At 37.8% G+C, this 24,239-nt stretch overlaps 1 protein-coding gene across 1 annotated transcript in view; it reads left to right on the top strand.

Annotated features, from left to right (window-relative positions):
- The window catches only part of MAGI2 (membrane associated guanylate kinase, WW and PDZ domain containing 2), a 1,396,484-nt gene that overhangs the window by 1,232,248 nt on the left and 139,997 nt on the right, over positions 1-24,239 (top strand). The window contains exons 11-13 of the mRNA XM_003782805.2: positions 4,416-4,447; positions 9,342-9,531; positions 18,903-18,944. Of these exons, the coding sequence (XP_003782853.1) occupies positions 4,416-4,447; positions 9,342-9,531; positions 18,903-18,944 (264 nt within the window). The remainder of the gene's footprint in view (positions 1-4,415; positions 4,448-9,341; positions 9,532-18,902; positions 18,945-24,239) is intronic.

Below are 24,239 nucleotides of genomic sequence, written 5' to 3'. Positions count from 1 at the left end.
GAATCTGAATAGCAGTGAAATTCGCTGAGGTTTCTTGCAAGCAAGATTGCTGACAATAAAAGAACTATTAAATATTTTCTGGTTTTTTTGGTCTTTTACTGAATTGAATAGATATTGCCCAGAGTAGAGGTTTCTATTGTGTTTTTATTTTTAAATGGTTACCTAGGACATACATAAATTGTTTTCGGTATAGGATGACCAAATTGAGCAAATAAAAATACAGAATTCTAGTTAAATTGAATTTTAGATAAACAATAGATCGTTTTTAGTGTAAGTATCTCCCATGCATTGTGTGTCTCCTGCCATTTTTGGGACACATTTAACTAAAAATTATTCATTATTCATCTGAAATTCAAACTTAGCTGGGCATATACTTTATCTGGCAATCATATTTTTATAGTTTATTAAAAATTATATTGACGTGTAGAATTTAATTTAAAATTCAACAATGAAGTCACTGTCGGCTTCTAGCTTCTGCCAGTTTCAAATACCAGCATTTTCTGTCTGCAGTATTTGTACCTTGTGTCTTTCTCTGCCCATCTCATTGTGTTTTTAAGTGATAAATTACAACTATATTCTAGTTTTATTTCTGGTTCCAAAGAGGATAGGTTTTAGAGATATCATTCACTTTTATGCTTTATGGTAAAATGCATCTATGTAAGTGAATTTTTTAAATTTCTCCAATGTTCTTTTTTAGCTAAATTCTCTAAATTTTTCCATTTATTCTTTCATTGTTTTTCATGTTTCTACCCAGGTTTCATTTAGATTATAACTATACCTCAAGGACTTTTGTCTTTGTTTTCTTAAGCCTCAAGCTTAAATAAATACGTTGGACGCACATAGACACACACACACACACACACACACACACAAAGTTGCCATAGATAAAAGCAAGTGATCAGTATGAAAACACGAGTCAAGATTATAAAAAGAAATCTAATACACAACTTTCTAGGGAAATAGGGGGAAATAGAAGCAAGAAACTAAAACATAAAGGAGCTGTTGCTATTATTTTAAAGAACAAATTTTTTCTACAAACTTGCTTTTGTGAAGAGGGCTACCTTAGCTCAGACAGGTTTAAGAAAAAATTGTCTTTATCTCTGTTCCTGTTTCCTTATGAAGAGGAATGATGAGAAGCCCTAAAAGTAGTAGTTTCAGCAAAATGCTTAGGACAAAGAAAGAATAGGACAACAACTGAGCTGTGATGGTTTCTGGGGGATCAGGGAATGGCGTCCCCATTGTCTGTGAGGAAAGCAGCAGGAGTGAAGTGTAGCAAGCCGCCTTTGAGTAATCGTGCCAAATAGAAACTAGTACACACTAGCCAGAGGATGGAGATTCACCAACACAATGCGTGTGTATGAAAAATGCCTAGATCTTAGCTATCTGATCTTACTGCTGTGATGTAGCTCCTACCTGAATAATTTCAGAAATAAAATGCAACATGATAACCAGTATGTCTCAAAGGACTTAAAAGTTTTAATTTGATTTGTAGTATTTTTTTGACCTTAATTAGAATAGATTACATTTCCTAAAGGGGCCGTCCCTACCAAAATATGATAGTACTTTTATAATACATAATAGTTTGACCCACAGTTCCAATGCAGTTGAGCAGAAAATTGGAGTGTACTCATGTAGAAAACTTGACCTTCTGTCGTAATCCGGACCAAATTGAGTATATCCAATATAAATGTTTTGTAGATATCTTAATGTAAATGTTTATAGCATGGTCGATAATTTGACAAAGAAACACAAAAGATCACGAGTTATTTATTTTTAAGGAAATCTGTTCTGATACTATTTCTTACCACCTGAAATTACTAACGTTGTAGGAAGCAGCAGCTTTTTCTTAACAATGACTCAGAAAGGGCAGCCCTTGCTTCAGAAATTGAAGCCTCCACAGCATAACTCAGCAATAGAAATATTCCAGAAGGTGCCATAATGAAAGTAGTAAAGAAGTCTTGGGTCGCACCCATGGTCTGAGGTTAGATTGAATGAAATGACCTTAGAGGAACAAGGATCCAAAATGCCTTTGACAATGGCAGTCAAGTTAAACACCCTCTCTCCTTGTCTGTTCCTGACCAAGCTCCTGCTAATACCTTTTGGTCCTGGCACCATTAATAATGAGAGATGGGATAATTACGCATTTTCCATAGGAGGGAAAACCATCTTTTAAGATAATGTGCCAAATGGAGATGAGAGCTTTTAGAAGAACACTTGCTGGTATCTCACCTGTCAAAATCTGTTTTGGCACAGCAGGAAAAAGGTGACAACACAAAGAAAGTAGAGGGAATAATTGACTATTTTGGCTTCGTGAACATACATAAATGTCATCTTTTCTCAAAAGAATTGTTACTGACAATTCCACAAAACAGCAAATAAATTTTATCCTTCCTGAAAATAATGGATAATTGGCCAATAGGTTAAAATCTGTTTTACTCCATAATCCATGATCAAATTGCTTTCATTGGCATTTTACAGAATGACTGAAGGAGATAAAGGTATTTATTTATCTGTACTTTTTACCCTCAACTCTCTTCTAAAAGTATGTGATTATATTCTTATAATTAAATTATAATCAAGTCACACATTGAAGAGAATTTTTTTCATTAACTGAAAAGAGAGATAAGAATGAACAGAGCGTGTGAGAGGAAGGAAGTTAATTCTATGAAGCTTCTTGGGTAAAATAGTTAGTACACTCGAACAAATGTTAGGTTTAGTTCTGGGTTCCAAAGAAGGCTGAAAAATATGATGAATTAGGTCATTTTACTCTTTTCATAAATCAATTATTATCAGTTCTTCGCAACACTTCACTAAGGTGTAAGTAATGTTTTTACCATGCCATAGTTGGACCACTTAGAACGTAGAGATTTCTATAGATCAGTGGTTTTTAACGTTCCTAATGCCACGAACCTTTAATACAGTTAAAAGCAGTCACAGCCCACAGGTGGAGAACCGCTGCTATCGATGCTTCCTATAAATTGAAATGGGAATAATTGTCAACTATTCCCATTTTGGACAAGTTTCAACTATAAAGGTGATAAATGTAGTATAGGGCATATTTTCTTTTTTCTTTTTTTTTTTTTTTTTTTTTTTTTTTTTTGAGACAGAGCCTCAAGCTGTCCCCCTGGGTAGGGTGCTGTGGCATCACAGCTCACAGCAACCTCCAACTCCTGGGCTCAAGCGAGTCCCCTGCCTCAGCCTCCCAGGTAGCTGAGACCACAGGTGCCCGCCACAACACCCAGCTATTTTTTGGTTGCAGCTATCAGTGTTGTTTGGCGGGCCCGGGCTGGATTCGAACCCGCCACCTTAAGTGTATGTGGCTGGCGCCTTAGCCACTTGAGCCACAGGTGCCAAGCCAGCATATTTTCAATATTCATTTCTATTGAGCATTTATCAGACACCACCCAATATTAATTTGACTAAAATTTGTTGAAAGAGGGAAGATATGTGAAAAGACAGTAATTTTGTTTTACAGACCAGAAGAAGTTTTGTATTATTAGATCAATATGTGGCAGTCTTCTGATTCCACTATTTTAAAATTTTTTTATTGCCTTTTAAAAACCTAATTCCATGTAATAAAATGATAATAATAAAAGAAAAAGAGAATTAACCTATTCTTTACTTTGAATTATCTTAATAATCATTTGGATCACAACAAGGTTAGTCTAATCATCAAACCACTTGTGATAATAGAAAGAGCTCAATGCTTTGGACAAAAAGGATTTGATGATCCATGATTCATTCAATTAACAAAAGCTTGGCGCTGCTGCTTCCTGCACAGTATTGTGCTAGCGATCGCTGGGGTACAAGGATAATGGAGTGGAAATCTGTTCTAGAGAAGTTCTCGGTGGCAAAACAGTCATACAAATGTAGAGTAGAATCTGATTCATAAGGGAGGGATACACATTATTTTTAAATTTAGGAATAATACAGGCCTGTTGATTATTATTTAACCATATGAAGCAGGTAAATAAAGCAGAGTCCTTTCTTATACTAAGGAAAGATATTTACTGTTAAAAAGCTACGTTTCTATCTATATCCTCTCTCTCTCTCTCTCTCTCTCTCTCTCTCTCTCTCGCTAAGGCTATTCAACAGAAACCTCTAAGGATGACTCTGTCACGGGGCTTGTAAAGTGGCTGGCTGTTTGACATAACGTTCACTCACCTCTATGCCTCAGAATTCTTGGGCGCCAAATACGGAAATGTTTTTCTAATCCTTAATATAATTCCAGTGAAATTGATTGAATTCCTTGAAGAAAACAATGCAGCCAGGCAGAATTTTGTTGTTGTTGTCGTTGTTGTTGCTGTTTGCTGCTAACTAATTTAAAGTCCATGACAATTACTTTAATGTCATACTGCCCATAGGTAGTAATGGGGTATATTTTCCAAGTTCAAATATTGTTTTCTTTATTACAGGTTTCTTTTCTCCATGGAAAACTCCAAAGCCTGTAAGTTGGAATTATTACGCTTCTTTATTTCTAGTTACTGTTGCAATCCCATTAAATAGAAGTTGAACTGAGTGACCTCAAATTCTCTTTCACCTCTGAGAGTCTGCAATGTCCAAAGAACAAATCTTCTGAGTCCCTTTAGCATGTGTCTGTCCCACAGGTACGAGAATAACTCATCTTACTTTCCTATAAAGACCAGTCTGACCTTTTTAAAAAATATGCTGACACTATGAACATCAACTAGTCAGTTTGGTGTAATAAAAATATTTTAGAAACCTTTTGTTTTTCCCCTGTCAGAAATACCATATAGTATTTATAACATGGGATTTTTAGAAACAATGCAAAGTCTTGGAAGTCTTGACCTCAAAATTTAATCCTATTCACAAGAAATTTAACTTTGTACATATGAATAATTAAATTTGAATTTTATGTCTACAGAGCTAAATATACATGTGTGTGTTGTATATATACGTTAGCTCTGTATATATGTATCTAAATTATGTGTGTACATATATATATTAAGCTCTGTGTGTTGTGAATATATGCATTCCACTCAATCTGACAGTCACTCAAAGTTGTGCTTCTGAATCTTCTTCAGACGCTAGAGCTCTCTATCATGTAACCTCTCTGGGTTATGAAACATGCTAAAATTTTTATGTTGACATAGGAGGATAGTGGGTTTTAATATTCTCTTTGTAAGGCTGGGTTAGCCAAGTCGACTTAGCAGTTAGAGGTCATCTTTACTTGCCATTTGGTTGAAACTACTAATTTCCCAAGTCCCAAGAGCTTGGACTAGTTTTCTCAGATCTCATTGTATGGTGTGTTAGAATACTCTACCCTAATTGGAATGTCGAAAACTCATGACTGGAAGAGCACTACAGAAAAGCAGGACACTCTCACTGAGTGGGTCCTCATTTAGGATGTAACTTATCTAAATCACAGAGAACATTAGATGGCAAAACCAGTCCTATTTGGGCTTAACTAGTCACTTACTGATGCATGTGATTTTGAAAAGCGGTATTTCTAAATATTTTTCAAAGGAAATTTTGTTTACCTTGACCAATGTCTTCCTTTCACCACCAAACTTAAATCTGTGCTCTGTGGTTACACACATCTTTATCTAATTTAACAAGGAACCTTGCAAACTCATCATGGTGCTACAATTATACAATCTAGTGATTTCTTCATATGTACCACATTTACACAAATTATGTCATTTGATGTAATTGCAACATTTACTGTCATTATAATAATTACATTCATAGTCAATAAATCCTAAAAAGATTGCATAGAACTCAATGAACAATCCTGAACCTATCTATAAAAGCTAAGGCTTGAACTTCCAGGTCCTAGGTTGAGTAAAGACAGAGAGCTATAGACTTAATGTCCTGCACTTATCTGCCAGAAACTTGTCAGGCTAAGAACTGGAATGAGAGGAAATAAGGTATGATTGTTTGGGGTGCAGGCTTTGAAAGCATACTGCCTAGGTTCAAGTTTTGCCGTTTCTCATTATTAGCTTTAAGCTTTGGACCTACATATTATTGTCATATGTAGATAATAATAATACCCTTCTCATATGGTTATTCAAAGATTCTTTAAGCTAATCCATGTAAGTTTCTTAAAACAGTGCCTCTGCATGTCGAACTCAAAAATATAAGCTGCCATCTCCACAGGAAGCAAGCCCTCCATGTGTGACCCCTTATTAGCAATAATCATGCCTCAGACAAACGTCCTTGACTGTGATACTGCCACTACACAAAGCTCATGTCTGAACCATTAATAAACAAATTATTTTAGTAGTTATTTGGATCAACTTTATGAAATGAACATGGTTGACTAAACTCAAATATGTAATGATATACCCACAGTGTATGAATTTATACACTCTCTCCTCTGAAGAGGATTGAAGACATTAATAGAGCAAGGAAATGTTATCCTGGCTGAGATCTAGCGCTGTGTCACTCCTCAACCCTCTTCTGTCCCATTGATCCATGTCTTAAGCTAATCTGTATCAAGGTAGTCACTTCCTGTTTAACAAGCAATATCCTGATTATAGTGAAGTCTCATTCTGTTCATCTGGAAGGGATCAAGTTCATTCTCCAAGTACAAAATCAAACCGAATACCTTCATGTACCAGCCCTACTAAAAATAGTGAAGGGGTTAGATTTTAAACTACCCAAGTTTGTATTGGAAGAAAACAGGTTCAAGACACAGTATTTAATGGAGGAAAAAAACCTGCCTTTTTCACAATCCCTCTACTCTCTATGTATACCATAGAATCAGCCTAGGTATGGACACCAATGAGATCAAATTGGAGAAGCCCAGTAAGAAGCCTTGCTGAGAGGCAGACACCTGGCAGGTAACACAAACTCTAGGTATGTCAAGGCCAAGAAGATGCTAGGTAGAGTGAGGCCCATGCATCTGGCCAAGGAGACAAGATCGAGAGTCCAGGTAGAGTGTCTGAGGTAAAAACATAAGTCCAAAGACCGAAGTATGTAAGAAAGTAGGGAGGAGTCAACAGACTCTACTCTGCAGAAGTAGAAGGTACAGCCAGGTCAGCACTCCTGATCTAAGGGCAGGTGGTTTGCATGGAATCGGAGCCTCCAGGTTAGGAGAGACCAGGGCAGGAATTGGTGGGGGTAGAAGAGTAAGTCTACTTTTTCATGGCTACAGTGATTTTCTGCTCTACAGTCTTTTAAGAAACCCTGACAGAGTGACTCAAGGGTTGATGAATGTGTCAGCAAGAAGTTGTGAATGCTTTACTAAGCATGAACTGGACTCTTGACTAATTTCCCAATCTCTGTGCTACAGAAATTCTAGAATTTGTCAATCTGCCATAGAAATTTTCCCAAATAGTGCCCAAAGCATTATTTGTTCTGTAAGTTTAAGATTGTTTTTTAGAAATACCAATATTTCACCTGAAGTATGTTGGCTTCAATGATTGTACAATGAACATATACTAGCAAGACACATGTGGATATCAGATAACCCTCAGTGGAATATGGAAAAAAGAAATAGACATTTGCTGAAGCCCTGTGATGACAAGTGGGCTAGTACAGCTCCTCAGACCGTATTTCTAATTTATTTACTTTTTAGCATTTGGAAACAGAAGGGAGAAAGTCACAACCAGAATGAATCCACAAGATGACTAAAGTCACTAAAGTGAAAAAATTTAAAGGATATGGCATTAGCCACAAATGTAGGTCCTCCACCAGAATGGATGACCAAAGAAACCCAGAATGGGTTTTCCATTTGAATTTCACTATCAATTGAATTATGAATTGTACATTTAAAGATTTTTACTAACTGGAAGCACAAGGCCCAGTGAGCAGAAAATTCCCTAAACTCTAACCAAAAATTTGCTAAACTTTAACTATATTTACCAGTTATTCCCTCCAATGTGTTATTGCATAAACAGTCACTCCTGTTAGAGCTAAAGGTCGCTTCTGACCCCAGATCTGTCACTGAAGCTGCATGCTTCTAGAAATTATGCGGAATAGGAGGGAAACTAGACAATGGTTTTCCATCCTTGTTAGGTATGGAAACTTTGGTCAGATGAAACCCTGGGCAGTAGTTCATATAGAGAACAAATAAAAGTTAATCTTACTGAAAGAAGGGTTAGTGACCCATTTCTTTCCCAGTTTGCTGGCTCAGGTCCAACTCACACCATAGTCCCAGGTGGGCAGGGAGAGGCACAGGGACCTCTGGTGTGACACTGTGCATGTGCAGTTGGAGAACACTGGTGCTCATGGTACCTCACCCTTCCGGCTTTAACGTATGGATGACTGATAGGTCAGAGTGAGAATCAGAGGGGAGGCAGAAGTGCTGTGGGGGCAGCCAGGAGGGACCGGATGGGCAGCAATGGTCTTCTGGGGAAGGAGACCTCACGTCTGAACCTAGCAGCCAGGTAAAGCCAGTAAAGAAGGCAATGAAAGAGTGGGAGATGGGAAAACTTTACATATAGAAAGAGGAAGAGAACCCAGGGAATGAGAGGAGAGACCATCCGCTGATATGAGGTGTGAAGAACTGGGCCTAGAGAAGCCTGCTGCACCACTAGGGAGTTTGGCCTTTATCCTGAGGACCACGGTGCTGACCCAGGGCAGAATTTTAAGCAGGAAGGAAGACTAAGCCAATGTTTGCACACACTACAGGTTTGTTCAAAGCAAAAAAGCAGATGCTGAGTTCAAACAAGTTTGACTGCTGAATGAAGGTGAAGTTGGTGGTATCAATAGGCGATCACAGTGAGCCTGGCTTCCTCCTTGATAAAGTATGATATGAGCCTCTGCTTCATCTACCTCACAGGGCTATGGTGAGGATCTAAGAAGACCACGTATGGGAAAGAGCAAGATGAACTAGGAAGTAATCTATGGATGTTCCTAGGAGACTTTGAACAATTCCTGAATCCTGGTGTTTACTTATAAACTGCAAAGAAAGTGATTGAAGTATAGAAGGTTATTGAGATGTATCAATACAATGAGATGATAGGTATCAAATAGATACACGCAGATACTTCATCTTCTGTTTAGAAGCAGTGATGTAATATCCTGGAGTCATCTTGGAAAAGGAATGAAAAATATTATACATTTCAATGCACTCATGTTATCTTCATTTGGTGGGGAGAAATTAAGTGACTTGCTAAAACTTACCAGCTAATAGGTGACAAGGTTACCTAAGTGCAGATTCAAAAGTCAGGCACCATTTGTATTTATAACAATCTATGATGCTTTATTGTATAGAAATAGAATCTTTTCATTCAAGGCAATATACCAAAGTTTTAAATGTTCCCTGGAAGAAAAGTTCAGAAGGCAAGAATGTCTAACGTAAAAGTGACAGGGGAAATAGCAGGAAAGAATTCATTGTCAAGTCATTTTCTCTGTTCTCTTTCACCTTTCAGATAACAGACCGATGGGAGAATCAAGGCAGTCCTCAAACAAGTTTATCTGCTCCGGCCGTCCCGCAGAACCTGCCCTTCCCACCCGCCCTTCACAGGAGTTCCTTTCCTGACTCAACAGAGGCCTTTGACCCACGGAAGCCTGACCCATATGAGCTCTACGAGAAATCTAGGGCCATTTATGAAAGTAGGCGTAAGTGAAAGCCACATAAAACAAGGGTACATTAATAATAGCTGAGGCCCTGACAGGAGATATATTAAGACTGAATGATCTGGAATGATTTTCTAGTCTGAGTCTCAAAAGTATCTCAAAAGTAGAGCCAGCTAGTCTAAAATTATCTTTTAAAGCCTGTTGACTCTAAAAGTAAGCTTATTATATGTTTCAGTGTTAAATTTTATCTCCTACATTTTTTTCCCCTAAGAACCTGAGGCAAAACAGGCATGTATTTTTGAGGGGTGGGTGTGGGTTGCTGGTTTTGTTTGTCACCAAATAAGGAAAAGAAATGTTTAAAATTTTTATCTGTTTAATCTGATCTTGCATCTAAAGCTTAGATTTTTCTTTGAGCCTTAAATGCAGCCATCTGAAGTTAAAAGCTTTGAGTAAAATGTCAGCCAAGTCTTTCCAACTCACAGTCATGAAATCAGTTGGTTCTGAAAGCAGGATAGAGCCAAGTGTCAATCATCTCCACCAGAATCTTCCGCCTCTCATTTAATGCAATCAGGCACATTTGAACATTCAGTCTTAAAATATTGGGTATGCACTTGTCACCCTGTCTCAAGGTCTTTTAAAATTATTTCATCGCTCTTTATAAACATTAGAACACAAGGCTTTTAGCAAAGCACAGTGGCTCATGTCTATGATCCCAACACCCTGGGAGGTCAAGGCAGGAGGATCACTTGAGGCCAAGAGTTCAAGACCAGCCTGGGCAACATAGCAAGAGCCTGTCTCTAAAAAAACTTTGTATTAGCCAGGAGTGGTTGCATGTACCTATAGTCTTACCTACTTGGGAGGCTGAAGTGGGAGGATTGCTTGAGCCCAGGAGTTAAAGGCTGCAGTGAGCTATGAGCATGCCATTGCACTCACCGGAGTAACAGAAGAAGACCCTATCTCAATTTGAAAAAGAATTAAAAAGCGAATTTTCTAATATTGCATGTACATTCATTGTGCTGCTTTCTGCCATCTTATAGGTCATCTCCACCACATGGTAGAGGACAGGAATGTGATGCCATGAGCATACAGTATACAGTATATTAAGAAGCTGAGTAAATAATTAGGAAACCCAGCCTGGGAGAAGGGGTTGGCCTCTGATGCTCCGGTTTATATAGTCTGCCGACTTCCTTTGCTTCAGCGTTCTGCCCATGTCTTTTTTCCAACTTTATTGTCTGAAGCATGAATAGTGAGTTTTAAATTGTGTGTGGTCTCATAGGATCTTAAATCTGCTTACTCTTTTGATGAGCTCAAGGACTGAGAATTATACACCCAGCTAGTAAAGGGAAAAACAGACATAATACCTTTCCCCCACCCTCTACAACTCTTTATAGAAGTAATTTTGGTTGATAGAATAGTTAGGACAGACAGCAGGCCATTGAGAAATCATTTTCATCAAAATGAAACAACCCTATATACGCACTCAAAAAAAAGAATTGGCTACATCAGAGCTGCTGTATTTTATTCCTCTTCTAGATGAACAACTGAAATCTCTTTAGAGGACTGTATCATTAGAATCTCTTTGCTGTAATGGAGTTAGAACAGAATAGACATTTTCAGCGGTATAACATGGGGTATGAATCAGGATGTTAATACTCATTAAACTAAAAAAGAGTTGAAAAGATTTCAGCACGGTTCTTAGTACCTTTTCTGCTCCGATACTGCTTATTTGTTGAGCACCCCTCTGTTCTCAGCACTGTGGGAAGATAGCAGAGATGAGTAATATGTCCTGCTCTCCCACCGTTAACTGGGGAATAGGAAGAAAGAGCGTAAGCAAGGAGAGATTCCGTGTGCTTCTAACGTGGAAGGTGGAAATGCGTGGCAGGATTAAAATACCATCCTCACGTCCTCGGCTTGTTTAATTTCACGGCTATATTTAGGAAGCATCAAGAGAGGCTTCCTCCTCGTTTTTCGTCTCTTCATTAGTCTTTGGTGGCTTCCTGGATGATGCAAAACCTTGTCATTCAGGACAGAGGCAATGTTGGTGTTTATTCCCAATCTTCTCTATGGTTCTTCTCAGATGCAGTTGTGCCCTCTATTTCTAAGCAGGGATTGTATGTGACCCCCTCTCACCTCCAAAATAATTCTACTTTCCTTATCCAGCCCTTACAATACTGTTTCTGTCCATCACCTTTCTTCTCTGCACCTATAACAGATCAAGAAAACCAATCTGCCTGACTTCCTCTCCCAGGGCTTTCTTTTTCAGTCCTCCCCTGGGAGCTCTTTATCCCCAGAAGAGCACACATCCTGACTGCTCCCCACGGCAAGACCCCCCAGCCCCCGACAGTACCCCTGCCTGTGCCACCAGGGCTGCCGCCCCAATCGCAACCCCCTTCTTGTTTTCTTGCTAATATTTCCAAAGTCACAGTAATATTTTCAAGGTCAAAACTCTCAGGAAGCCAGAAAAGGTCAAGCACATTTCCTTTCCTCCCCTTCTCTCTTTGATATGTTATTTCATTACACTAAAGGGAGTGTGAATGAAACACAGAAACCACGGCAAGGTGAGAAGAGCTCTGTCCCTGAAGGGGAAGGAGACCCGGGGAGCCTGACGCTGCTTTGTCTGTTCTGTCTGTCTAGACACCCAGTTCACTCTACTTGTCCAACAAGTGTCTTTATAGCCTTTTGACCTCTGTACGTTTCTGTTTCCAAATAAGAAAAGTTTCATCTCTCATTATACTAAAAAAAATTAATTAATGGGTGCAAAACTCAGTCTATTTCTCGTTTTTTTCCGTTGTTTCAGGCAGTGCTCATAAAATACACGCACTCAAACAAAAGCTTCAGATTCAAAATTTTTTGTTGTGAACTACTTCTATTCTTATTCCTTTGAATCACATTCATGACATTTAGGTTTGGCTCTATTTATTCTTATGTCTCTAAACTTCTTCCTGGGAGAAAAGAAATCAGTGAGACCAGGGAAAATGTGGGAGGGAATTGTAACCAAAGCTATTTAAACTAAGTCCTTTGACATTTGATCATCATCGTGATCTCGTGGTATCTTTCCTACAGCCACGTCTAAAGCTGAAGAGATGTTTGTATTCACATTCATAACCAGGTTGCAGGCACCAAATAAAAATCTCCCCCCCACCCATAATCTGGGCTGTACGGAGCTACAGAATGTTTGTTCTGTCAGGCCTGTTGAGAAATATCTGGATTCAAATCACCAGTCCCCTGCAAATGATAGAAATTTATCAAATGATGTAAACGCTGCTGTGCCTCATTTGACTCATAATTAGATTATGCTGACATTTTAATGTGCATGCACAGGACATCTTAATAAAGATGTATTCCGAGTGGGGGGGAGATGCTGTGATTTTAAACAAATGAAGGCAGCCATAAGACACTAGAGCCACATGGAACAGAACATGACAGGTACATGCTTAGGAGAGGAAAGCTAGAAATAACATCCTGTCTTCATGAGATCTTCTCAAGATGAAGTGAGACTGAAGAAAGAGATGGGAAGATTCTGCCGCCCAGCAGGCTGGTGATGTCTCTGATTTCAGAGCAGCAGGGACGGTGCTTACAAGTGGCTCCACATTGATCCACAAGAATAGATGAAACACTCGCGGTGTGTTTAGGACACTGATAGGCCCTTCATAAGAAAAACATCCTGAGAAATAATCTCTCATGAGAAGCTTGCAGTGAAGTTGAGGGCACAAACATACAACCCATGGAAGCAATTTCCAAGCAAGGCTAAGCGCAGCAAATAATATCGGCATTTTAATGTGTGGAATTGTGCAATAAGAAGTAATTTAATAATACTCATAGTTTCTCAACTTTCATGTACAAAGTTGATGTTTAATCAGGAGAATATTGTATTAAACATCTTTGAGTTACCAAAATCTCATTAGTCCATACTGGAGAACTCTGCAAAAATGAAAAAATTTTCCACTAACTTAATTTCACACAAGCTTAAATCTACATATGTAAAAGTAGACCCTAAAAACTCCCCCCAAAGTTTGGATGAATGGGACCTCTGGATCTTCGTGTTAATTATTTAAACAATAACCTGATGTCATGACTACCAATTCCCAGAAAAGAGCAAGAATCTCCCCACTCTGATCTCTACCAAAGACTTTTAGACAAAATCACTATTCCATTTGTGTGGGGTCATCTTCATTGATAAGTGACTTCTTGCTGTCCCCACTGCTTGTGACTGTAAAAATTGAAAACAAAAGAAAATACCCACTTTGGTATAGTGGGGCAAGCTCTACTATTTTTGACTTCTTGGTTCTCAATCCTTTCCCCATGAATCTCATGAAGAAAGACTTGAATTTCTTTTGCAATCACAAGAGGAACACCTTGAATTTTCTGTTTGTATTCTAACATTCTTATGTATTCCATGTTCTAACCTTGGAAAAATAGTATTTCTAGAGTATTCCCCCCATCTCATCCTGCCATTCTTTTTCTATATGTTATTGCACCTTTACTTTAAGAAGGTGATAAGGTCAAAACTATATGACAGGAACCTTTTTATAAGGGCCTAGTTCCCTCGGGTGACTATACGTGGAGGTTTTCCTGGAACCATCTGTGTTGTCCTGGCATAATTATTAATAGCTCACTTTTTACCCTTAAAACTGTCCTCATTTGAATGATAAATTATAAGGTTTCCTTTTATTGCATAATCTGTTCAAGGAATAGGCATATTAGTTTCAAGAAAAGCATATATCTAAATGAACAGACCATAAATAAAAATGTTAACACCTGCTCAGATCATTTTTAAAGTGAATTTATGTGGCTAGTAGAATTTTTACCTGTACATGTTTTATCCCTAATTGAATAAAGCCTTAATTGGTGGCTTGTCTTGGTAGCCAAACTCCCAATAAACTCCCCCCATACCCAGAAATTTGTACATATGTACTAATGCAGAGCTTGGCAAGCTAAGCAGAACAATTAGATAGGAAGGCCTCATGCATTTAAGTCCTATGCCATGGCACGCAGTCCTGTTCTTATCATGGGTAATAAGTCAGCAATAATCACAGAGCTGAAAAGGCGTTAATCTCACATGTCTCCTACCCCTAGGAAAGATAGATGCCTAGCACAACTCCTCCTTTTATTACCAGGCAAGGCAATATAAAGTGCATGCCAAAGAAAATGAGGGTGGCTCATGTTGGGATCTTAAGAAAATAAGATTCAGTGAATGCGTGTCGACGTAGGAAGGAGGGCCTAGTCTTGTTGCCTCACTTTGCTTTAAGCCAGATGTATTCTAAAGGTTTGTTTTAACATCCTGAGCTCACGAGGGCATTTCTTGGGCCTGCTCCGCACTGCAGCCTTGGAAGCAGAAGCAAATGAGCAGATGCAGTGAGGAAGAGACAGAAAAGAAAAATCCGCATTTCCTGGAACTCTTCCCTCACTGGGCTGTGTTCCTTGGTTTGAACCCAAGTTGAATTATGCCTGAAGTCATACAAACTTTTTTTCCTCTTCACATTGAACTTTGGTTATTATAAATAAACAATTTATGAGGTACAACATGCCCATGCTCCTTTGCAGTAAGACATCACTCAAATGCAGGATCATAAAAGTGTCAAGGGCCCGTCTGGTATAACGTACCTTATGGTATAACCTCTTTAGAACAGAAATTCCTCTGAAATTTCTCCAAAGGGAGCTCACACAAACCAACTCTACTTTCTAGAAATTGGAAAGCATTAGCCCATAATAAGCAAAGAGTATCCCAGCATAGGTGGTAATCAAAAGTAACCACAGGCCAATTAAAGAGCCTAGCAGAGAAGCAAACTGGTTTTCAGTACTGCGTCTAAAATGAAATTATAGTTGGTGACACATCAAAAGGGTCTGTTGTGTTTTTCAAATCTATGGCTTTTATCCTGATCCTCAGTCCATTGTCCGTAACTGAGTTTGTTTTGTTGTTTAGTGATGCTCATGTCACTCATGACTTAACACAGATGGGCGGTTGTATTTCTAGACTATCATGTTTCCTGCTCTCTGTCCCTGTTATTAGTGAGCAAGGGTCATAGTTTGCCCTGCCTCCCATCTTAACAGCAGAGCCATTTGGAAGGGTGAGGAGCATAGTAATGTTATTCACCATAGCACACCACTGGAGACTCTAAATGAAAAGTGATGGTGGAAGCCACATCACACGTGGTAGTGTCCATCCTTGGTACTCAGAACCGGAGCTCTGAAGCCTGTGAAAATCCATCTGCTTGAGCCTTCCTGGCTCCAGTCCCCTTTCCTGTGTAATGAAACACTTGATGCAGTTAAGCTGGAAATATCAAAAGGCTTAAGAAAAGTTTCAGCAAATCCACGGATGCCACAGCTACAGGCCCCTGTTAAGTGATCATAAGAGGCCACCTGCTAGATCAAGGTGAACACTGTGCTAGCTCAAGCCCTGGTCTGATTTGTTCTAACATCGCCAGTGTCCAATGGCCTTAATTAAAATACCTCCCACCTATGTTCTCTTGAACACAATCTTACTTTAGTAAAATATTAAACATGGCATGTAAATGTCAAGATACTTTCGTGAGTGACTTTAGCATTAGAATCAGAAAAGGATAGAAAAAAATTAATAACGTTACCACTTTAAATGCCCTTCACTGTGCCATGAAGGTTAATCTTCTGTACCTTTTTCCCATGAGAAAAGCACTGTTGTTATGCTTAGTATGATTTATGTTATGGTTTGATCTGCGAAAAAAATTGCTTTTCAGCTGGAGTTTCTAATATATCACATGATGTGTCACTTTGCAGTTCTAACACATTGATAACGGAGATCAGGAACTCCAGCTATGTTGTGTTTGCCCTTTTTAATAGGTAGATTTTAATTCATTTGGAAATCTAATTTTTTAAAATGGTATCTTCACATACCTTTCCAAAAAACTATGCTCATGTTTATATTTCTCACAGGTTCTTTTGAAACAGAAAATTACCATGATGCGCTTAGGTAAGATAGGCAGTAAAACAAAAATTGTGGGAAAATACCTATTTTTCCTACATATTTTAGAAATTAGATCTAATCCAAAAGATTATAAATTTATTTCATTCAGTAGTTTAAAACTTAAAGATCCTGGAATCTAGGTAGGAGATATAAGTGGCAGGGCCGGGGGTAGGAGTGAAAAGTAAATCCTAAAAAATCAATCTTAGATTAAAAGTTATTTCATACAGCAAAACATTTCGTTGGTGGCACAAATTGACAGTGAAACCCAAAGTACTTTCATGAATAAATATGAGAGCACCGGGGCTACGGGAAACTGAGTTTAATTGCTCGACGGTAAATAGGTCCTCGTGATAATGTAATAACGTCAAACGTCAGTTGTCTCCCTCGTAGAGGAGTTGAGAAGGTAGCCGCAGTCTTCCATGGCTCATGCAGGTCTACCTTTTTGATGAAGGGATATTTCTCCATTCATAATCCTAAACTGTCATACTAAACATGGAGGCTCTTAAAAAATAACAGTTCTGCTAGGAAACTAATTTGCCTTTACTGTGAAAGCACAGCTTAGCTGGCAGGAATGATCATTATGCCCTTGATGAGCACACTAGCTATTTATCTGAAACAAACTAAGCTCAGGGAGAAAGCAATCAGAAGAATATGGTCTTATTTTAATTTTTAAAAGTTCATGATAAAATACTCCTTTTTTTATAGTGCTTCATATGGCACAGCTAGCTTGTAAAATTATGTCATTCTAAATGGTAGAATTCTACTATACCTTATTTTTGCTTTCTGCTTTTTATAACTGTCTCTTAAGTCACCTCCTTTATAAATGCTCTTCATGAAGAATGATCACTTACATGATTGATGACTATATATCATAAATACATGATTATTTATAGGCCATAATAATAATAATAATGGTCTGAAGGGTCTTCAAGGATGAAATATAACGGTTTACATATTAAAGTCTAGAAGTGTGGGAAGAGTGGTCCTTACAAGAAACCACGATCTACAATGTGAATTTATGCTTTAGAGAGGGAGGTAACTTCTAGTTAATCCCCATCTGGACTTCCTTACATGATTCAAAAGCAAAGCAAAGTGATAATATTAAGTTAATCACAGAGGCAAAAATACTCTGCAGCTCTCTGCAATCAAAATTATCTCAGCTTGTCTTAACATAGATCTTTGTCTTCCTAAATCTTTCTTGACCAGAGGTTTATACACTTGTGTCTTCTGCCCATATCATGTTAAACCCAGCTGCGTAGTTCAGGAACTTCTCTATTGACAGAACTGTGAAGGAATAGGAAGAATATCTGAAGACATTAGAGAAAAAGTTACAGCATAGTCAGAAAAGAGTATAGTGTCTATTTGTAATAACACTGAAAGGAAACAAAAGAAGGATTTTTATTGCACAGTGCATTCTAATGCTTAAGTAAGTTGAAAACAAAAATATTATCAGTATTTTTACTAAAAAGTATCTTGGAAGTTTACTGTGTATACAGTAATTTAGGAAAGTCACTTAGCATTTTGGGCCTTCATCTCATCATCTGTGAAATAAAAGGTGGGAGCTCTTCAAGGTGACTTGCAACTCCGTCAGGCTGTTAATTCCTCCATGATGTTAAGGCAGTGGCTTTGGGAGGCAGAATGAAACTCAAGGGACAATTATGTCATTTTGTGTATGTCAGCAGTTCTCCATAAAGACATGTCTCCATGGAGTAGGGGTAGAGGCACATCAGTGGACCCTTGCCTACCTCTGATAAATAAATGCGTATCTGGAATAGCAACATATCTCCAAATACTTCCAGGAGCCAGTAGATAACTAGGTTGTCCAAGGTTCTAGAATTCTAAATGTGGGATACTCCTACCTTTTAAAGGTGTTTAAGCTTATGTTCATGAATGTTTATGTTGCTGGATATAGCACAGATTATATATAATTCTCATGAAGGACCTTTGTTGCTAAAATAAATTGATTTAACTCAACTATTTATATACAACTTTATCTAAATAATTGGAAATATCAAAATATTTGGACTGGTGTTTATACATCAATGCAATCATTGAATTTTCCACCTTTCATTTCAATGTTTTGATATAATATTATAACATGATTTTAAAAGACCTGTACTTCCTGTACAGATTACAGCTTCTAGATTGACTTTACTCTCAAATAACTATTGTAATGAGAATCAAAGCTTAATAATATTTAGAAGTGGTAATCTTTTTTTCACCCCTATCTAAAAACATTCAAGTTTTTTTTTATTTTGGGTACATATAAAAGGGATACATTTACATACATCCTCATACATAAGGAAGGGTACATCTGTCATTAACTGCCATGGATCTTAGACAAAAAAATAGTCATTGACAATGAGTACAAGATTTGGGTGGGGCAGTTATAATAGCAACAAAAAGAAAAAAAAGATAAATTTTAAAATGCCATAAATGAATTTCAACTTTAATTCCCCATTTTCCCATTCAGAACAAGTGCCACCCAGGACCAGTTTTCGGATGGATTCCTCTGGCAAGTATTCTTCAGTAATCACAGTTCTGTGAACAATACATCTTCCATCTTGTGTACCAACTCATTCCTCTGAACAGTCTCAATTTTTTAGTATATAATCACTGTGCTAAATTACTCACTCACATAAACATGCTCTGAAGGTAGACAGCAAGTCTTACCCTTGTGGGCCTGCAGTAAAAGACAAAGGAAAATCGTCACATCCATGAACTTCTTTCATAAAATGCTTTAGTAAAAATCTAGTTTAAAAACCAGCCAAAGGAAGCCATCAGACTGCCTAGATCCATGCCGTCCCATATAGTAGTCACTAGCTGTGTGGCTGTGGGGCACTGGAACTGGGGCTACCCTACATCTAGATGTGTCACAAGATATGGCAAAATCCATACTGGACTTCAAAGACTTAGTATCCAGAAAAGAAGAAAAACATGAATGATACCTCATTAAGTGTTTGATTTGTGTTTGAATAATATTTTAGATATATTGTTAAATAAAATATAAAAATAGATTTTACCTGTTTTGTTTTGCTTTTTAAAATGTGGCTGCTTGAAAACTTTAAATTACTTACATAGCTTACATTTGATTTACATTGGACAGCACTAGCTTAAATGGAAATAAGAACTAGGGAAGCTCAAGAGATCTTCAGTTTAGACATCTCCAAAGAGCTTCTTTAAAATTTTGCTAATACAAAATGAAATTATTTTCAAATCATCTAAATACCTATATCAATTTATTTTTTTAAACCATGCCAATTGCAAAATGCCATTATTTTAATAGGATTTTAAGTTAGAATAGAATATCATAGTTTGAAATTTAAGAGCTATTAGTGATAATTAATTTGCTTAAAAGGAAATTTTTTTTTTTAACTTAACCATTCCAAAGCTACTTACCAATTTTGGTTTAGGCTAAACTATCTGATTATTGTGGAAATGAAGGAGGAAAAGAAGATTTAGAATATTTTTTTACCCTCAGAGTTAGTAATGGAAATGCTTTGAACACTGATTAGACCACTGGATTAAAAGCCAGAACACTGAAACCATTGCAGAAAAGAGCATTAGTAATGATAGCACAGTTTCCCGTCTGCGGGCTCACAGCACACATCTCTAGAGTGTTTCCATGATAACAGCCCATTATCCATCTCAGCGTGTTCTAACACCCCTTGGAGAATATATGTGCTTGAGATCATTTCATTCTGTAAATTTCCATGTCATTTTTTTTGGATAAAATATGGAAGATATTGCTTAGCTTAGCATTTTGTCCTCAAATAATGTCTGCATTATTTGTTTAGGTTGGTCTGAAAATTTCAAAGCATGATTGTTCTTGTATGCTAACAGTAAAACCTTGTCATTTTTAAGGCTTACGCCTAGAAAGAACATGGGACCTAGTAATTGCAGTTTGCAGAATGAAATCAGGAATTCTGAATCTCAGCTTATTGGCCCCAACAAGAATTTTTTTTTTGAATAGCGTATATTCCGAATGTACTTTATTTAAAAGGAAAAGAAGAAAGGAAGAGCCACTTGATACTTTAGACTACCTTGATAGATTTGCAAAGTGATATTTTACGTTTTAAAAAATTATATTAAAAAGTTTTAGTTTTAGTATATTATTATACTGCTAAGCAATCCAGATTGCCAAGAAAAGAACCAATCCAAATATTTTGTTAAATGTCCATACAAGGTATCTAAATATTCTGGAAAATTATGACTGCATCCAAAACTGATGTCCCATATTATTTCTCACATGTATCAAATGTCCTTTATCAAATTATGCAGCATGATGTTGACTCAGATGTATTTTTCATACTCAGGGTATATTATGAACTATATCTGCGTAAGATCTACAGGTACAGAGGCAAAACTGATAGTAAGAAGTTATAAATAATGAATTTGTTAAACCAAGTGATAATTCATAGTGTCATACTGCTGTAATTTATTGGGTCCAGCAGATTGGTAAGTGCCTTAAAGCAATTAAATTCAAGAAATTTCTATGGAGCAACTCCTACAGGCTGTGTATAAAGGAATGCTATAGATGGACAAAGATAATTATATCATCACTGAGGGAGAATGTCAGTGAGAAACAATGGAATCTATGGCCAGAATCTTTGGATGGGCAACTCCACTGAAGGACAACAGAATGGAGGAAGGAGTATCACAGAAATCACTGCACTTTCAGAGGAGACCTCTCCTTGTTCAGAAGCCAGAGAAATTATAAAGGTGCATCAATAGTATCAAATGAGGCCCTGAAATCAGTCAAAATGAGGAAGGAGAAAAAGGCCGCTAATTTGGTTCCTTAGGATGTTGTCAGTGACCTTGAAGAATTCAATATCAACAGAACATAACCCCAACGGGCCAAAATGAGTCAAGAGACAGGGTGAGGACTCCGCTAGTGACTACTTTCTCAAGAAAGAGATGAAGGGAGGGGCAAGATGGAGAAATTTGAGCTTATTTGAAAACGGAGGGAAAGAATCAAATAAAAAATGGGAGATGGCTTTTACTATGGCTAAAATATGCCCAGCCATGTTCACATTACCCCAGGGATAAAGGAGAAAAGTAAGAGAAGGGATTCTCTTAAAGTGAAGGGTGTTAGCTACTTATCAGGTAAGGTTAGATGGGAGCAATAAAAACGGATTCCTGTTTAACTCATTCTGTATCTGGAGTGTATGGAAACCCAGGAGCTGGGGACCTGTTTGGTAACCTTCTTTGATTCCTGATGCATTTCTTCTACTGTCTTTCCTAGATTTATTTACAAGGGTAAGCCAAAAAACTAATGCTCTTTCCAGCAGGAAAAATTGAATAAAGGCATTCTCTGTGCCAAACTGAGATAATAAGCCATGGTGCTTATGTTTTAATTAAAACATGAAAGGGGATTCAAGTACCAAAATTTAATTGACATGTTTACAGCAGCATCCCATGTGCCAAATTAATTCACAAAAAACATCATTCTTTGCATTTTTGAAGATTGAATCCATTCATAAAATTAATCAGTTGTGTGTACCCAGCCTTTTTCTTAATACTGTGCACAAAGCTATGTCTTTCAAAGACAGGACCAAGGATACACTATGTGAAGCCCAAGGAGTCTTAGTAAGAAATAGGAACCAACTTTTGAAATTCTGCTTGTCTTTATTATGAGGGAGGTTGTCCTTATACCTGGATGTGGTCACCATTTGCTACTTTTTAAATGTTAGCATTTGCAACATCGTGTGAGCCCAGGATAAATTGGGAACTGTAAATTCCACTTCTATTACCTTGCCACAGTGGTCATATAAAATCCTACCCGAGAAGAGTACCCTGAGCTTTATTTCATAATGCCTCAGGCTCCTAGGACCCAACTTCGAAAAAAGAGGCAACACTGGCCCTTGTTGGCCATTGGACACCGGCATCCAGAGAACATTTGATCACCCCTCAGTCCATTTCTTCACAATCACTGCTTCCTTTTGAGCTGCACCAGACAACACCTGAGAGTGCACGCCCTTGACAGTTCTGCAAAAAAGGGTTGCAGAGAAAGAAGATTTAAAAAGAGCACAGGGAAAAAAATACACAAAAGCGACGTTAGTGGGGCGTGATTGAGCAATATCCAAAGCAACTCAGGTCTGGATAGGTATTTACCAGGCCCCTTCACAACCTCCCAAGTGCATAGTTTATTTCTAAACAAGAGAAAAGAGTGGTGATCATTAACTGTTGGAAGGGGTGAAGATTTGCCCTTGGATTTCCTCACTTTAAGCTCTAGCATGGATAAGGGAAGAGATAGAGCATGATATAATAATTGGAGCACGCCGTCAGGCCAGAAGAGCAGCTAGAAGACAGTGTCAGAAACATCATAATCTTCCAAGAGAACTAACAAAGCAAGAAGGGAAAAGAATAATGTCTCCCAGCCTTGTACATGTAATTTTAGTTATTTTATAAAGCTGGGGTCAAAGAGGGAAGAAAAGAAAATAAACGAAAACGAAAAAAAATTATCTTTCTAAAAAGCTCTTCTTTTTCATTAAAAAAAAATACTGCTGCCTCAAGGCACAATTTATCATTTAAACTTTTTTTCCAGTTGACTATTTCTCTAAAGTTTCCATGCCCTGCAGACTCTGAGACTGTGTTCAAAATTAACAGAGAAATAAAAAATAAATCCCATCTGCTGGCATACTTCTCTATGGGGTCGCTCTCACCTCTCCCTCCTGGCTCGCATGCTATTAAGCTGGTCGTCTTGGCCTGGAAGAAGGGAAGGGTAAAGATGGCTGCCCCCTACCACCCTATATTTGAAATCAGGATGGGTCAGAGCAACAGAATGATACTTCTCAGCAAAATGCACATAGAGGTTAGGAGAAGAGGGAGGAATGCCTTGTTCATGTTTCTGTTCTTCGGTGTTAAATGAAACTAACTAGCTCAAATCTAGATTTGTTTTCCTCAGAAAAAGTCCTGAGTTATTCATTAAGGAAAAGCCTTTTAGTTCCCCCAGGAATCACAGCATTCTCTGATCTAAGATAAACCCCTCGTACCCTGACACATGTCAAAATTCCATTACTGGGATTGTCATAATTTCCCATTTCTTTAGGGGGAAAGTTTTACTTAGCAAATAAGATGAATCACATAGTAAATTTCTTAGAGTTCCTCATGCAACGTGAACGGGTGCTGAAGTCATTGGAGGAACGATTTCTCAGCTGTGTGTAAGTGAGAAGGATACAGGAGATGAAAAGTTCCAGTTAAACATATGCTGCCTCTATCATTTTAAGTGCCAAAAATCTATCACCTTCTATTTGAATTTTTTATGTATATATGGTCTAGAGTGCCCCAAACTTACAGTAACCTGGAGAAGTGATGGCTGAGAGCCGTGGTATCATGCAACTTAACAGAAGTTTGAACAGCAACTGAGCACTATGTCACCTCCCATGTCCCCTTGCCTTTCTCCCTTCCTTACCAGATTACAGGTACCTGCTATGATTTCCTAGTGCTGCTTCATCTACCTCCCAAAAGCTTAGCACACACCCCAATATGTAATTTCTTAGATGATATTGTAGATGCCAGAATAAAGTGAGTTCAGAAGCCAACTGTGTGTCATGGGGTCTAGGGCAAAGTTGTCATCTTCCCTGTATCACCCAACTCTGACTAATAAGAACTAAATTTTTCTAAGTTCTCCCATCTTTAAAATATGACTGTATCATTTATAAAATATGGCTGCTTGTATCATTTATAATTACACATGGAGGTCTAATTAGTTCTTCAAGAGTTGTATATTATTCATTGAATGGAAAAGGCCTTGGTCATACATGCATTTAATCATAAAAGGATGTGACTGGCCATTGAGTCTTGCATA

Source organism: Otolemur garnettii, unplaced genomic scaffold (assembly GCF_000181295.1).
Source record: "Otolemur garnettii isolate 467f Iridium unplaced genomic scaffold, OtoGar3 scaffold00005, whole genome shotgun sequence".
Classification (NCBI taxonomy): Eukaryota; Metazoa; Chordata; class Mammalia; order Primates; family Galagidae; genus Otolemur; species Otolemur garnettii.
The sequence above is the reverse complement of the archived record's forward strand: the minus strand, read 5'-3'. Positions and strand labels throughout refer to the sequence as shown.